The sequence below is a fragment of the Physella acuta genome, unplaced genomic scaffold (assembly GCF_028476545.2).
Source record: "Physella acuta isolate Inbredline_101_S28 unplaced genomic scaffold, ASM2847654v3 ptg001126l, whole genome shotgun sequence".
Taxonomy (NCBI): Eukaryota; Metazoa; Mollusca; class Gastropoda; family Physidae; genus Physella; species Physella acuta.
Genome location: NW_026732643.1, coordinates 643,366 through 659,323, shown reverse-complemented (window position 1 = coordinate 659,323; position 15,958 = coordinate 643,366). Strand labels below are relative to the sequence as shown.

The following is a 15,958-nucleotide window of genomic DNA, read 5'->3' as shown; positions in this document are numbered from 1 at the left end:
GCCCACAGCTCAAAATTCTTTGTTCGTTTTCTTAGATTTAGATAAGGAAGATTAGCTGGTGATAAGATAAGCATTGAACGTATTATTTGTTTCACATTTGCGTTACAGTTCTAGATTTAGATCTACTCACACTTTGTTGGGAAATATCTCGGTGTTTTTGCTAACCTTTCGGAAAACGCAGGAGTAGAGTAACCATAACAAATTGCATAAACTTCCGGCAATACCAGAGAAAAACCGAAAGTAGGCCTAGAAATAAGATATAAACAGTTGCTTATTCATAACACATTCATTATGTGATTGCAGACTCTAGATCTAGATCTAATTCAAATATATAGTTTTTCTTCTAGATCTACAGACCAACGAAACTACTATCCCACTAGTTCCAAAATGTCTAGAGTTTGTATTTATTACACAGTTGTTAGTTGTTAGTTGTTACGTTAGGCCCTCCTTATTTATTTAATTTTAAATTTAATTTAATAGGCCTATTTTTATTATTTTATTTATTATTAACGGCCTAATAATCGGGCCTAGTTTATTTAATAATATTTTGGGTACGTACAATCGCCCGCGGCTAGTATTAGTAATGTACGAAAAAGTTACCTCATTATGGAGTCATTGTCAAGGCTTTAGTTAGCTTTAATAGAAGTATATTGTGATATATTTGTGTCAAATATTGTGGGTAAATGAATAATAAAACTAAATCAGAAATCAATAATGGCTAAATTATTAATATATTTTAATATATCAATATTCAATATGGGTCAGAAATTAACTTTAAACAATAAACAGCAGTGTTTGCGAGCAAGATTTGCTAATATTAACAGCAGCCATTTGTAAAATAGAGTGGCTTCCCCCTGAATCTCGTGCTAGATCTAGGCCCTATAAATTTACAAAAAAAAATACCTTAAACAAGATGGCTGCTATGGTAAATGAGCATGATTGCATCTGTTGGAAACATCGCTAGTCTTCATTTATTACTGACAAGTTTTAATTCAATTGTTTAAAAACAGGTACATAAATGAAACAAGGAAACATTTTTGTATTTTTCAAAATGTAAATCCTCCTCAAAATGTGAAATAATTACTAAAATTTAAAGAGTCACCTGTTTTTCACATTACTAGTCGCGGGCGATTTTTACGTACCCAAAGCGATAGATTACCGGGCCTATTATTACATATTTATATTACTATATAGTATATTAGGCCTACCTAGGGTAAAGAAGGGAACTAAGAGCCACACTTTTTAGCACCTGTACATTTTTAAAGATTTCTACTAATCTATGAATTTTTTAGTATTGAAAATATGACAAAATTATTCTAACATATCTTACACAATATAAAAATAATAACAAAGTTTATTAAATATACTTTAAATGGGTTTAATGGAACCAGCGAGTTGATGAAAATCCTTCAGTAATGCTGTTGACATGGAATAAAAATGTGCTTTTTTAGATTTAGGACTGTTAAAATAATAAAAGATAACATTTTATTAAAAACTTAAGCCTAAAATTAATACAGAAATTTAATATTTTTAGAATCAATGCTACACAAGTTGCAGATCCAGAGGACGAATGAAAATAATTTGTTGAGTTTAAGGCTACATTTCTATTTATTTTCATCAAGCCTAAGTTATAACCCAATGTTTCACTTTCGTAAGACAAACATTGATTGGCTATACAGGAACTCCGTGATCGATTTCTGACAGCCCCACTTTATAGTTTTTTTTCTTTACAAAACTTTGCAGATCAAGCTTTTAAATAACAATGCAAATTTAAACCCCATGACCTAGTGAAACAAGGAAAAAAATTTTCTTAGGTACGTAAAATCGTCCGAGACTAGTAATTTGAAAAAAAGGTGACTAATAAAATTTTAGTAATTATTTTAGGAGGATTTATGTTTTGAAAGTTAAAAAAGTGTTTCAAAGTTTTAACAATTATATTAAAAGTTTTCAGCTATAAATAAAGACTAGAGATGTTTTTAGCAGATGCAACCAAGCTCATTTACTTTAGCAGCCATCTTGTTTAAGTTATTTTTTTGGTTTAATTCTAGTTAGAAATTCAGGGGAAACCACTCTAATCTACAGAAGACAGCTGTTTATATAGCAAATCTTGCTCGCAAACACTGCTGTTTTAAGTTAATTTCTGGCCTATGTTTAGAGTATATATATTTAGCAATCGCATTTAAAAGCCATATCAACGTGGCAACTTTCTTTCACATTACTAGTCTCGTCTGATTTTACTCACCTAAAATGATAGAGTACCCAAATTTACAGTGCTAGCTTTTGAAGCTGAGCAGTCAATTTTTATGTTTTTTTTTATTAATTGGGTGATTAACAGATAATTTGTAATTGGGAGACAACACCAGGAAACAAAAAAAACAACAGCAAATTGATTTAAAAAAATTATATTTTGAACTAATCATTTCACAATTTATCACAAATAGAATATAAAATATCTGCACTTGAAATACTACAGAAAATTTAATTAGCCTTGGCCTACAGCTATAGGCCTAATTGGCTATTATTTTGCACATAATTTAAAAAATAATCAGAATTATTTTTCAAAATTTATATTGTTAGAGAGCCCAATTTTTAATAGCTTAAAACTGTTATAAATATTACAAATTGCCAAATGTGTCCCTGAAAATGCAAAGAATAATGATTAATTAGGCAATACTTAACGGAAATGTTGCTATAATTTGATGTCGCTGGCCTAGTGAAGGCTATTAAGGGCACATAATAAAGTTTTTAAATAATTTGAGACTCAAGGGAGATAAACAAAAATTAAAAGTGTTAATTATGATCAAGGACAGCTTTTTTTCAAGGAGCAAATAATCATCTTTTAGATATCACGATCTACTGATGGTGTTTTAAAGCAAATATTTTTAGTCGCGTCAACTTTATAAATTAGTAGGAATCATTAAAAAGTAGAAAAAAAAACAAATATTAAAAAAACCTTTATAGTTATAGTGACAAGCTTTTAAATGCACTGAAAATAAGAAAATAAAACTAATTTACTTTCTTTAATAATAACTGTTGTTGCTAAAATATGTCAAAGATCTCATGGGGGACCAAAGCTTTTATTAAAGAAAGTAAACTTGTTTTATTTTCAGTGCATTTAATAGCTTGTCACTATAAAGTTGTTTTTTTATATTTGTTTCATGTTTATAAACATGTTATGTGTAGTTATTCACATGTCTGTAAAAAAATATCAGCTGTTTATTACAGCACTAAGGTTTTAAATTGAATACATATTTTACAAGATACTGCCTATTACAGAAACAAAATCTTCCTTACTTACATGGAGAAAAAGTTCATTAAAAAATTGCTGACCTAATGAAGATTTTATGATTCAATTAAATGGTTAAATGGTTCTTCTGTAAAATTAATCTCATTGCAGCTATTTAATGAAGCTGTAAGGTTTTAAGATGAGTATATATTTTACTATATATTTCCTACTAAGGAAACAAGACAAAAGCTTCTTAGCCCAAATGTTTAGAAGTTTATATTACAAGCCTAATTATAATAATAATTGTTAGGCCTGATTAAGTATATTGGGGTTTATAGGCCTATAGGATTTTAAAATTTGAAACGTGCAAATTTTGAGTGACTTTTACTGTCTTAAATCAGATTTAGTAAATCTAATTGCAAAAACTAAATTATCTGAGTGACCAAGTTAAACCTAAAGATAAGAACTAAAATATTGAGTGAATTAGATTTATTTTGTTGGGATTCATTAATTTCAAGTATAAAATAAATAATATATTAAATATTTAAAAAATTAATAAGGTAAAAATAAAAAAAAATATGGATCTAGGGAAAATCCTGTAAAACTTAAATACTCTAGAAGAGCACTAATAACTTATGCACACAGAATAAAATAAAAATAAAATGGCAAATCAGCATTATCATAATTAAATATTGAGTTTCTTTTTCAGAGAACTAAAGATACCGTAAAGCTTTCAAAATCTTTATCTTATTTATTACGACATGGGGCAGAGAAAAAAGGTTTCAAGCTTCTACCAGGTAATTAGTGTGTAAGAACATTGTATAACTAGCAATAAGCAGAGAATAATCCCCAGATAATGGTGTGATATAAAATAACTAGAGAAATCCTTCTATACATACATTTATTCTTACATGTGTTCTCTGACAACTGGGAAGTGCTAAATGACTAGTAAAAAATTAAAGTATTATCATTGAGTGATTATGTTGATAGCCATCTAATGGACTACTGTGTCAAAAAGATGACTTTAAAATGTGATCCCCTCTGCTGATTTCTTGCTACAGACACTTTTATTTTTCTCCATGTAGGTGGTTTCTTGTATGTGGATGACATTTTGAATTCCCAAGATTTCCAGTCAGTGACGGTTGCAGATATTGAACAGGTTGTTGAGAACAATGATAAGAAAAGGTTCACGCTAGAGTCTGATGCTGACACAGGTAGACTGAAGATCAGGGCCAACCAGGGACACAGCATACAGGTATAAGGCACAACCACATACAGGTATAAGGCACAACCACATACAGGTATAAGGCACAACCACATACAGGTATAAGGCACAACCACAGCAGTTACTGAGTCCACCTTTTCATTCATGGAATGTTAAGTACTCTACTCTACTACTCATACAGAAAAATAAATCTATTTACTGCAGGTTGAAGACTTGGACCTTAAGCCAATCACAGATGCCTCAGATTACCCTGTTGTTGTCCATGGAACCTATCAGAGGCCATTTAAGTCAATAGCAAAAGAGGTCAGTTAGTTGTATGTTTGAATTTATAAGTTTTTAAAAATACACTTAAGTGAATGTTAATTATGTTAATGCAGTTAGCTGCTTAGTTTTATTGTGTCTGAGTAAGGCAAAAAAAATAAGAGAGAAATGGCCAACTAAAAGAGAGAGAGAGCAGTTATTCACATTATGAGGAAAAAAAGAAAATTAAAATTCTGTTTCAGGGTCTGAAACGCATGGGGAGGATCCACATCCATTTTGCTCCAGGTGAACCAGGTGCTGATGGTGTCATCAGTGGTGAGGAGTTTCTTCTATCCATTGATGTAGTATTGAGTTAGAGTATCTTATTGTTATATGTCTGCTTCTGTTTGATTTGAGTGTCAGGGTACTAGCTAATTACCTACATTGTTTTATTTCAGGAATGAGGAAATCATGCACTGTTCTTATATACTTAAATTTACAAAAAGCTCTTCAAGGTGAGTAATTGGGTACTCATGTGAAATTCTGGTACTTGTTAGTTAGAACTACGGATTAGGCTGATAAACATATAACAATTTCTTAAGCTCTTCTAATTATGTCTTTTTGTTATAGCAGTTGTATACATGTTACTAAGGTTATCACCAAATTTTTAAATTTGATTTATTTAGGCATAAATATTTTCTTTATTACTTGATGATTTACTCTCTTAGTTTTGGTGTTATAACTTTTCCTCAGATGGGTTTCAGTTTTTTCTATCAGCTAATAATGTGATACTCTCCCCTGGAAATGGTGATGGTGTTATTCCCCCTGTGTATTTTGAGAAGGTGATCGACAGAAGTACAGGAGAGAAAGTAAGAATTTCATTAAAGAAACCAATCACAATTCATTATAGCTAAAGAATAGAATCTTTATGACTGATAATGTTGTTTAATAGTTAAAAATACTGATCATTTTTTTTTTTAAAAATTCAGATTTTTCAAGATGGTGCCTATCTGAAAACTGAAAGTTTAAACCAAGTTTTAGAGAACATTCAACTAGAGCCAGATGTCATGACAGCTGAAGATGTTGCTGCAGAATTTGATAAAAAAGGGAATCGAAGGAAAAAGAAGTAGAACAAGAATGAATTATTTATAATATTTATTTAAATTATATTGTCAGACCTGTATGGTTAATGTTAAACCAACAAAACTGTGTTATGCTAGTTGACGATTGAGGACACAGAAGTCTGTTTTTTAATTTATGTTGGATGATAGATGACAAGAAAATTTCTACAACTACCCAATCACAATATTTCTTCTTCATTCTGCTGTCTCAGCTTCTGCTTTCTTGTTGAGTTCATTCGTTTTTAAACATGGATTTAGCATTTCTGTTTTGTGAATTAAAACACACCTAAGAATTTTTGAGTAGATTTTATGAATGGCTATCATTCACTGCTGGAATAAAATTAACATTTATTTTGTTATATTTTAGTATTTAAAGCTTTTATTTAGTTCACAATGTTTGCAGGGTGTGACAAATCTTGAAACTTAATTATGACCCACTTATAATGCAGCAATTCCATTCAAACTCTCCAAAACATTCATCTCCTGTGACAAGGGAAGAGTATCTATTTTTTAATCTAAATAGATATTATAGAAAAGTAAAATTCCCTTTTTAAACCTGACGGTTCATGGGGCAAATGAAGTAGAGTTCACCTGTTTCTGCGACCTACGCATATGAAGGGATATTGTGGTCACCACTATGCCCAACTGCCTTCACTTTTTGTAAAGTGAGATAGCTACTCATCAGAGCTTGATTCAAACTTGAGACTTATGGTCAGCAGTCTATCGCTCTATCGCTAGGCCATACCGTTTCATAATTAGACATTAGATTAGACTTTTGTATTTAATTTAACAATGTTGTGTGCTCCAGTGGATTATGTATGTCCTTTAAAAGATTAAAATAAATAATCTTAAAGTGTAAGTTTGATAACTTTTTAAAAAATGTAATTCGGCCTCAATACAGCCATAATATTTAAAAATAAATTAAAGAATAAGAAATAATTGAGACTCCAACACGAACTATTCTTTGATAATTATTTAATGAAATAAAAGCACCTTGTATAAATATTGCACCAAAACATGACGGATATTTAGCAAACAATGATAAGTACAGTAGGCCACACTTAACTGCTCATGTGAGACCTCTGTATAGTTCACCTAAACTAAGCATTCATTACTTTATTTATAAACATAAAAAACATTTTAATTAAGCAATTAGCAATCAAAGAACTCCACAGACTTAGTCACTAATTTGACACAAGAGAGCCGCTCCTTTAGCAATCCAGTAGTCCTGTGTGTTGTGTGATGGGAGATAAACAGCAACAACATAATTTGTTGAGTGCCCTGTAGAGAGCAGAACAAATTCTCTAAAGAGGGGAGATAATAGCAACACATAACATAATTTATTGAGTGCTCTGTAGAGAGCAGAACAAATTCTCTAAAGAGGGGAGATAAACAGCAACAACATAATTTGTTGAGTGCCCTGTAGAGAGCAGAACAAATTCTCTAAAGAGGGGAGATAAACAGCAACAACATAATTTGTTGAGTGCCCTGTAGAGAGCAGAACAAATTCTCTAAAGAGGGGAGATAAACAGCAACAACATAATTTGTTGAGTGCCCTGTAGAGAGCAGAACAAATTCTCTAAAGAGGGGAGATAAGAGCAACAACATAATTTATTGAGTGCTCTGTAGAGAGCAGAACAAATTAAGAGGGGAGATAAACAGCAACAACATACTTTGTTGAGTGCCCTGTAGAGAGCAGAACAAATTCTATAAACAGCAACAACATAATTTGTTGAGTGCCCTGTAGAGAGCAGAACAAATTCTCTAAAGAGGGGAGATAAACAGCAACAACATAATTTGTTGAGTGCCCTGTAGAGAGCAGAACAAATTCTCTAAAGAGGGGAGATAAGAGCAACAACATAATTTATTGAGTGCTCTGTAGAGAGCAGAACAAATTAAGAGGGGAGATAAACAGCAACAACATACTTTGTTGAGTGCCCTGTAGAGAGCAGAACAAATTCTATAAACAGCAACAACATAATTTGTTGAGTGCCCTGTAGAGAGCAGAACAAATTCTCTAAAGAGGGGAGATAAACAGCAACAACATAATTTGTTGAGTGCCCTGTAGAGAGCAGAACAAATTCTCTAAAGAGGGGAGATAAACAGCAACAACATACTTTGTTGAGTGCCTTGTAAAGAGCAGAACAAATTCTCTAAAGAGGGGAGATAAACAGCAGCAACATACTTTGTTGAGTGCCCTGTAGAGAGCAGAACAAATTCTCTAAAGAGGGGAGATAAACAGCAACAACATAATTTGTTGAGTGCCTTGTAAAGAGCAGAACAAATTCTCTAAAGAGGGGAGATAAACAGCAACAACATAATTTGTTGAGTGCCCTGTAGAGAGCAGAACAAATTCTCTAGAGCCATTGGAGTTAAAGCAGATCAAATATCAACAATACTTTAGATCTGATGTCACTCAAAAATTCTGCAGCCATGTATAGCTATTAGGAGTAATGTAATCAATTATTTTTTAACAATCTCTTGACTGCTTTCTTTATTAATGTGTTCAATAAAAACCAAATTACACATACTTTAGATGGTTCTACTGTTAGGTGCCTGGAATAGATTGACCTACCTTTAGTGGACACATACTTTAGATGGTTCTACTGTTAGGTGCCTGGAATAGATTGACCTACCTGTAGTGGACACATACTTTAGATGTCTCTACTGTTAGGTGCCTGGAATAAATTGACCTACCTGTAGTGGACACATACTTTAGATGTCTCTACTGTTAGGTGCCTGGAATAGATTGACCTACCTGTAGTGGACACATACTTTAGATGTCTCTACTGTTAGGTGCCTGGAATAGATTGACCTACCTGTAGTGGACACATACTTGAGATGTCTCTACTGTTAGGTGCCTGGAATAGATTGACCTACCTGTAGTGGACACATACTTTAGATGTCTCTACTGTTAGGTGCCTGGAATAAATTGACCTACCTTTAGTGGACACATACTTTAGATGTCTCTACTGTTAGGTGCCTGGAATAAATTGACCTACCTGTAGTGGACACATACTTTAGATGTCTCTACAGTTAGGTGCCAGGAATAAATTGACCTACCTGTAGTGGACAGAGTGCCTGCTCTAGCAGAAGTCTTGTACAATGGAGCTGCATAGAGGGCTGAATCTGGTTCGTAATCCATTCTTGGATCCATGTGCATTACTGGGAGGCTGGAATAAGCATTAAAAAATGTACTTCCAGGTGTAATAATCAACATGAGCAGGTGACATACAGTTAATATGCTTATATTTCCATCAAATGACAGATTGTATGGGCAACAATGGTCAACTGACACCATTTGCTATTCAACTGAGCATGGTGGAAACATAGAGCTACAGAGAGTCATTCAGACATAAACCAAGGATGGACCTCAGAACATTCAGTTTACAAGTCTTCACTTTCATTCACTGCACTAACAGAATATTCACTGTACAAGTCTTCACTTTCATTCCCATGAAATCATAAATTGAAGTTTATTTAATAAAAAATGTATTTATTTTTAAGGCCTAAGATGGCTGCATTTCAAATAGGTTTGGATCTTACGGGGAATTCATCTGTCCCTTAATCTGATCTCCCACTGTCATGTTTTCCCAATGCCATGCAAAGCCATCCATGTACAGTCCATGGACGAGAACACCGTCATCAATGTTTGGCAACTGTAGAACAAGACAAACATTTTTAGAACCACTGTAGACAAAAAAAACATTTTTAGAACCACTGTAGACAAGACAAACATTTTTAGAACCACTGTAGGACAAGACAAACATTTTTAGAACCACTATAGACAAGACAAACATTTTTAGAACCACTATAGACAATACAAACATTTTTAGAACCACTATAGACAAGACAAACATTTTTAGAACCACTGTAGAACAAGACAAACATTTTTAGAACCACTATAGACAAGACAAACATTTTTAGAACCACTATAGACAAGACAAACATTTTTAGAACCACTGTAGAACAAGACAAACATTTTTAGAACCACTATAGACAAGACAAACATTTTTAGAACCACTGTAGAACAAGACAAACATTTTTAGAACCACTATAGACAAGACAAACATTTTTAGAACCACTATAGACAAGACAAACATTTTTAGAACCACTGTAGAACAAGACAAACATTTTTAGAACCACTGTAGGACAAGACAAACATTTTTAGAACCACTGTAGAACAAGACAAACATTTTTAGAACCACTGTATGACAAGACAAACATTTTTAGAACCACTGTAGACAAGAACACCACCATCAAATTCTAGCTGCTGAAGAACAAAAAAATTCAGTGTAAGATTGCTCTGAATTAAACAACAAAGGTTACTCAGTTAATATTCCTTACATCATTATCCAGAGGAATTGTTTCTTCCGGACCTTTCTGCGCCATCTGGGCTGTGACTTCCTCCTGGTCACGCGCGATTGGCATTACAATAAATTTAAAACTCAGATGATCAATTGGGTAGTTGTATTTCCTGGCAAAGTTTTGTAGTGTTCCCGTCAAAAAACCTAGAGTTTATTTTGTAAATTCAATTTGTAAAATTTAACTGTCAGAAATTTGATGAAAGTTTTAAATATTGATAATTCTCTTATAAAAATGTTAAATAATACTGTAATAAAAATATATTGTCAAAAGTTCTTCAACTGCTATGTGAATGAAAGCAAATATAAACATACCTTGAGGGAAAAAAAATCCAGACAACCAAAAAGATTTAGGTTGTCCTAATTTGATCCAGTTGTAAATAAAGTGACATCGCAGTATTAAGTCCTTGACCCAGGATCCCAGACTTTTGAGTGAAGGATAAGCTGCTCTGGCCCACACAGATGGAACCTGGTCAAGCATTGAACATCAACTCTTAGTTTTTACATTTGTCTTTTTTTTAAGAGAGTAGGCTTACTGCGGAAGATTTAAAACAAATTTTTTTTTTTTTACTTGGAATATTTACTGACCTGATTGTTTAGAAACGAATTGTAAACAGTTTCTAGCTCCTCACTCATTACTACAAACCCTTTGATTGCTTTCTTTAACTGATGAAGTGAGTTCTGAAAATAATTAACCATGACAGGCTTTACTATGTTCTTAACCATTTAGGTAAATAAAGGTTTTAAGTGGGATGTCATCTTATTTATAAATGCTGTAAGAAAATGACTCAACTATATTTTTGCACTATAACTTTTATGATTGGACCGAGTACCTTTTTATAACTAAGCGAAGTCTGTTGAACCTGTCTGTAAACTGTACCTTTATAACTAAGAGAAGTCTGTTGAATCTGTCTGTGAACTGTACTTTTATAACTAAGAGAAGTCTGTTGAATCTGTCTGTGTAAACTATACCTTTATAACTAAGAGAAGTCTGTTGAATCTGTCTGTGTAAACTGTACCTTTATAACTAAGAGAAGTCTGTTGAATCTGTCTGTGTAAACTGTACCTTTATAACTAAGAGAAGTCTGTTGAATCTGTCTGTAAACTGTACCTTTATAACTAAGAGAAGTCTGTTGAATCTGTCTGTGTAAACTGTACCTTTATAACTAAGAGAAGTCTGTTGAATCTGTCTATAAACTGTACCTTTATAACTAAGAGAAGTCTGTTGAATCTGTCTGTGTAAACTGTACCTTTATAACTAAGAGAAGTCTGTTGAATCTGTCTATAAACTGTACCTTTATAACTAAGAGAAGTCTGTTGAATCTGTCTGTTTCTTGTGACAACACAACAGTTAATGAATTTAGACGACCTTTGACATCAGTCTTTGGCAGCATTCAGTAGTGGCAGGTAATTACAAGATTTGGAAAACGTGAAAGGATAATGTTAAAACTATGAATAGGTCTGTTGGAATTTTTTTTTGGTTAAATAAATAAATCCAACCAACCATTAAAAAATGAAATGATTTTAAAATGGTAGCGATAATTCCTTTGAATTACTGACTTCATCAATTAACTCTTTCTTCACCTGCTTTAATATGCTTGAAAATTATTTACAATTTACAATAACAAAAGTTTTGAAAGAAGATTTGGTATTGGTAATTTTAAAAGGTATTTCTGTAACAACACCCATTGTCATTCCTTCAACACAAAGTGTGTTTAGTACATACGACAAACATTTGAGGATCAGCTTCATCAATATCATTCCCTCAACACAAAGTGTGTTTAGTACATACGACAAACATTTGAGGATCAGCTTCATCAATATCCAGTTTATCCATCAACCTCTCCAGAATGTTTTCAGCCAGATCGAATGCGATGTCGTCATTTGACATCCCTGTGTCGTCGCCTGACACGCGTGGCTGGACTTCTAAAATTGTGCCTAGATAAGGTAGAGCAGACATACAAACAACAGTAAAATTGTGCCTAGATAAGGTAGAGCAAACATACAAACATACAAGCAACAGTAAAATTGTGCCTAGATAAGGTAGAGCAGACATACAAACATACAAACAACAGTAAAATTGTGCCTAGATAAGGTAGAGCAGACATACAAACATACAAACAACAGTAAAATTGTGCCTAGATAAGGTAGAGCAGACATACAAACATACAAACAACAGTAAAATTGTGCCTAGATAAGGTAGAGCAGACATACAAACATACAAACAACAGTAAAATTGTGCCTAGATAAGGTAGAGCAGACATACAAACATACAAACATACAAACAACAGTAAAATTGTGCCTAGATAAGGTAGAGCAGACATACAAACAACAGTAAAATTACAACTAGTGCTATAAATTACAACTGATGATTAAATTTAAATTACCAATTAATGCATGAGTTTCATTCATCTGGAAAGCGATGTTTGCATTTTCATGAAGGCCAAAAATTTCAGGCTCATCAATAATGGGGAGAGATTCAACATAGGTTTTTAGTGAAGCCAAAGTCTTGTTCATGGGTGGATAGTATATTCCTAGAAGACATACATAATTATATATTTATAATTGGATATGGGGGGATAGTATATTCCTATAAGGCAGGGGTCTACAAACTACGGCCCGCGGGCCGAAGGCGGCCCGCGATGTCCTCTCATCCGGCCCGCGGAGATCATTTTGTCCACGGAAAAAACGTTTGTTGGTGATGGCGGAGGAACTTTGCCCAGAGAATTCAAAGACATTTCTGGAAGAAACTGGCCCCCGAACTGAAATTTGATAGTTAATGTGGCCCTCGGACTGAAAAGTTTGGAGACCCCTGCTATAAGGGATACATAATTAGACATTTATAATTTGATATGGGTGGATAGTATATTCCTATAAGGGATACATAATTATATATTTATAATTTGATATGGGTGGATAGTATATATCTATAAGGGATACATAATTATATATTTATAATTTGATATGGGTGGATAGTATATTCCTATAAGGGATACATAATTATACATTTATAATTTGATATGGGTGGATAGTATATTCCTATAAGGGATACAGAATTAGACATTTATAATTTGATATGGGTGGATAGTATATTCCTATAAGGGATACATAATTATATATTTATAATTTGATATGGGTGGATAGTATATTCCTATAAGGGATACATAATTATACATTTATAATTTGATATGGGTGGATAGTATATTCCTATAAGGGATACAGAATTATACATTTATAATTTGATATGGGTGGATAGTATATTCCTATAAGGGATACATAATTATATATTTATAATTTGATATGGGTGGATAGTATATTCCTATAAGGGATACATAATTATATATTTATAATTTGATATGGGTGGATAGTGTATTCTTATAAGGGATACATAATTAGACATTTATAATTTGATATTGGTGGATAGTGTATTCTTATAAGGCAGGGGTCTCCAAACTACGGCCCGCGGGCCGAATGCGGCCCGCAATGTCCCCTCATCCGGCCCGCGGAGATCTTTTTGTCCACTGAAAAACGTTTGTTGGTGATGACTAAAGAACTTTCTCCAGAAAAATCAAAACATATCTGGAAGAAACTGGCCCCCGAACTGAAATTTGATAGTTGATGCGGCCCTCGGACTGAAAAGTTTGGAGACCCCTGTTATAAGGGATACATAATTAGACATTTATAATTTGATATTGGTGGATAGTGTATTCTTATAAGGGATACATAATTAGACATTTATAATTTGTCCACAGGTGGACAGCAGGCCATCTGGGCCCACCAAGACACACGCCACATATTGGCCTGCTAGAAAAAAACTGCTGAACTTTGACACAGATATCTATTACAAGACCTAACCTGACTCTGAGTACTTGTATTTGGGCTTGAGCGTGTCGGGTTTAAAAAACAGTTTGAGGATGGTGCGGAGACAGCGCTGGTCCTGTGCGTCAGTGACTCGCCCTCCATACGTTATCTGTCAACAAATCAAATGGAAGATTACGTTCAGCTTGGGAGCCTGTAGAGATGTTACACTATTTAATAGTTCACAATTTGGTTTGGGTTTAGGAGGAAACTTTTATTCAGGTAGATAGCAATGTCAGTAAAAACAAACATTAAGGCTACAAAATAACCTCATATTTTAAAAAATCATGTTCAGCAAAGAGGTGGAGTGACAGGCCTATGTATGTAGGCCTAGTAGTATGTATATCTTGTTAATTAAACATAACATGAACACATTTTAAAAAATATCCTCATTGAGAAAAAGCTATTTTTAAAAAAAATCAAGATTTCTTAGATATCATTTTAGCTGTAGACTACGTGATTGAAAATTGATGAAGGTAAACATGGCCTTACCTCCCCTGTTATATAAATGAGAGTGTCCCAAGGGATGTAACCGTCTTTACAAAACATTTCCATATTTAGCAAGGCACATTCTCTGTCGCTGTCGCTGAAAGCGTACTGCGAAACAATGACGTACAAGAGAAATGAATGAATAACCTACATACATAGGTCGCATGTAAATATATAGAACGATGAATGAAAATATCGACGTTCGAGTATGTCATTCGTGTGCCGTATTAGGCTAATGACAAATTCTTGCTTTAGACTTTAGGTTATTTCAAATTTACTAAAATAGAAATAAATGTGAAACCAAACAAACAATACAAATGAAGAAAACATTTCATACGAGAATTTTAAAAGCCTAAACATTAAAATTGAAAAAAAGTTATAATATATATTATATTAACAATTTTAAGGTAGGTTATTAATTCAGACATTTACCGTAATATTCCACCCCAAAGGGCCGAACTTTTTCCTCTCTAGAATGACCGCGTGGAAGAAACAGATGCCAAAGATAATTTTTCGCCAGTCCTGTCCCAGAGCTGAAACAGGAGATCAAGTGACGTCATGGGATGACGTTATATCCGGTAACGTTTTCAGAATGGACTCAAATATAACCGTAATTAACTTTGAGCTAATTTTAAATCTGTTATTTGTGGCATGCAGCGTGTGTCTGTGTGTGTCTGTGTGTGTGTGTGTGTGTCTGTGTGTGTGTGTGTCTGTGTTTATATGCTCCAGGTGGATAAAATACTCATATTGAACAAGCTGATGTATTTTCTACAGCTAGACCACAACGACATGTTTGGTGGTGTGTGACGTGATACAACACAGGACAACGAGGTCTGTGGGCCTTACGGTGATCGTCAAAGAATTTGATGGTCATATCAGCGAAGGCCCTGCGCAGGTTGGCCCTGATGCCTTTAGGCGGCTCGTTGGTGACCTTGACACTGTTCTGAAGGACACTGACCGGGAAGTGCTTGGCCGGCATGGACGACAGGAAGAGCCGGAAATTTTGGTGGATCGGCGACGGGAATTCTTGTATGTTCTTGATGATGTTCTCCATTGAGAGCATCCATGAGGCCGCCAGGTGGCAGTTCTATAGACGGGAGATATAAGGTCTAAAGACAGGGGATACAAGGTCTATAGACGGGAGATACAAGGTCTAAAGACAGGGGATACAAGGTGTAAAGACAGGGGATACAAGGTCTAGAGACAGGAGATACAAGGTCTAAAGACAGAAGATACAAGGTATAAAGACAGAGGATACAAGCTCTAGACAGGTGATACAAGGTCTAAAGACAGGGGATACAAGGTCTAAAGACAGAGGATACAAGGTCTAGACAGAAGATACAAGGTCTAGAGACAGGAGATACAAGGTGTAAAGACAGGGGATACAAGCTCTAAATACAGGTGATACAAGCTCTAGAGACTAACAAATGACAAC

At 33.9% G+C, this 15,958-nt stretch overlaps 2 protein-coding genes across 3 annotated transcripts in view; one reads left to right on the top strand and one right to left on the bottom strand.

Annotated features, from left to right (window-relative positions):
* The first annotated feature begins 163 nt into the window (after nucleotides 1–163).
* On the top strand, nucleotides 164–6,173 carry LOC131956088 (tRNA 2'-phosphotransferase 1). 2 transcript variants are annotated; one of them, XM_059320482.1, is made up of 9 exons: nucleotides 164–240; nucleotides 356–396; nucleotides 3,936–4,023; nucleotides 4,312–4,481; nucleotides 4,656–4,754; nucleotides 4,955–5,027; nucleotides 5,150–5,206; nucleotides 5,445–5,560; nucleotides 5,681–6,173. In XM_059320482.1, the coding sequence occupies exons 2-9, from the start codon at nucleotides 388–390 to the stop codon at nucleotides 5,819–5,821; spliced, it is 753 nt and encodes a 250-aa protein (XP_059176465.1). In that variant the 5' UTR covers nucleotides 164–240; nucleotides 356–387; the 3' UTR covers nucleotides 5,822–6,173. The 2 variants fall into 2 exon arrangements, with proteins under 2 accessions (XP_059176465.1, XP_059176464.1); XM_059320481.1 differs by having other exon boundaries at nucleotides 190–396.
* Nucleotides 6,174–6,782: 609 nt separating this feature from the next.
* LOC131956080 (dynein axonemal heavy chain 6) overlaps nucleotides 6,783–15,958 on the bottom strand; it is a 68,244-nt gene continuing 59,068 nt past the window's right edge. Inside the window, exons 51-63 of the mRNA XM_059320466.1 lie at nucleotides 15,370–15,610; nucleotides 14,956–15,056; nucleotides 14,527–14,631; nucleotides 14,032–14,146; nucleotides 12,564–12,710; nucleotides 11,969–12,114; nucleotides 11,472–11,558; nucleotides 10,765–10,857; nucleotides 10,492–10,645; nucleotides 10,160–10,323; nucleotides 9,359–9,471; nucleotides 8,876–8,985; nucleotides 6,783–7,093 (exon numbers count right to left, since the gene is read on the bottom strand). Coding sequence (XP_059176449.1) covers nucleotides 6,990–7,093; nucleotides 8,876–8,985; nucleotides 9,359–9,471; nucleotides 10,160–10,323; nucleotides 10,492–10,645; nucleotides 10,765–10,857; nucleotides 11,472–11,558; nucleotides 11,969–12,114; nucleotides 12,564–12,710; nucleotides 14,032–14,146; nucleotides 14,527–14,631; nucleotides 14,956–15,056; nucleotides 15,370–15,610 — 1,680 coding nt within the window. The 3' untranslated portion in view covers nucleotides 6,783–6,989. The remainder of the gene's footprint in view (nucleotides 7,094–8,875; nucleotides 8,986–9,358; nucleotides 9,472–10,159; nucleotides 10,324–10,491; nucleotides 10,646–10,764; nucleotides 10,858–11,471; nucleotides 11,559–11,968; nucleotides 12,115–12,563; nucleotides 12,711–14,031; nucleotides 14,147–14,526; nucleotides 14,632–14,955; nucleotides 15,057–15,369; nucleotides 15,611–15,958) is intronic.

Coding starts and splice junctions, on each gene's coding strand:
- LOC131956088 (XM_059320482.1), top strand. Junction 5,207..5,444: donor TTTACAAAAAGCTCTTCAAG/GTGAGTAATTGG, acceptor ACTTTTCCTCAG/ATGGGTTTCAGTTTTTTCTA. Junction 5,561..5,680: donor ACAGAAGTACAGGAGAGAAA/GTAAGAATTTCA, acceptor TTAAAAATTCAG/ATTTTTCAAGATGGTGCCTA.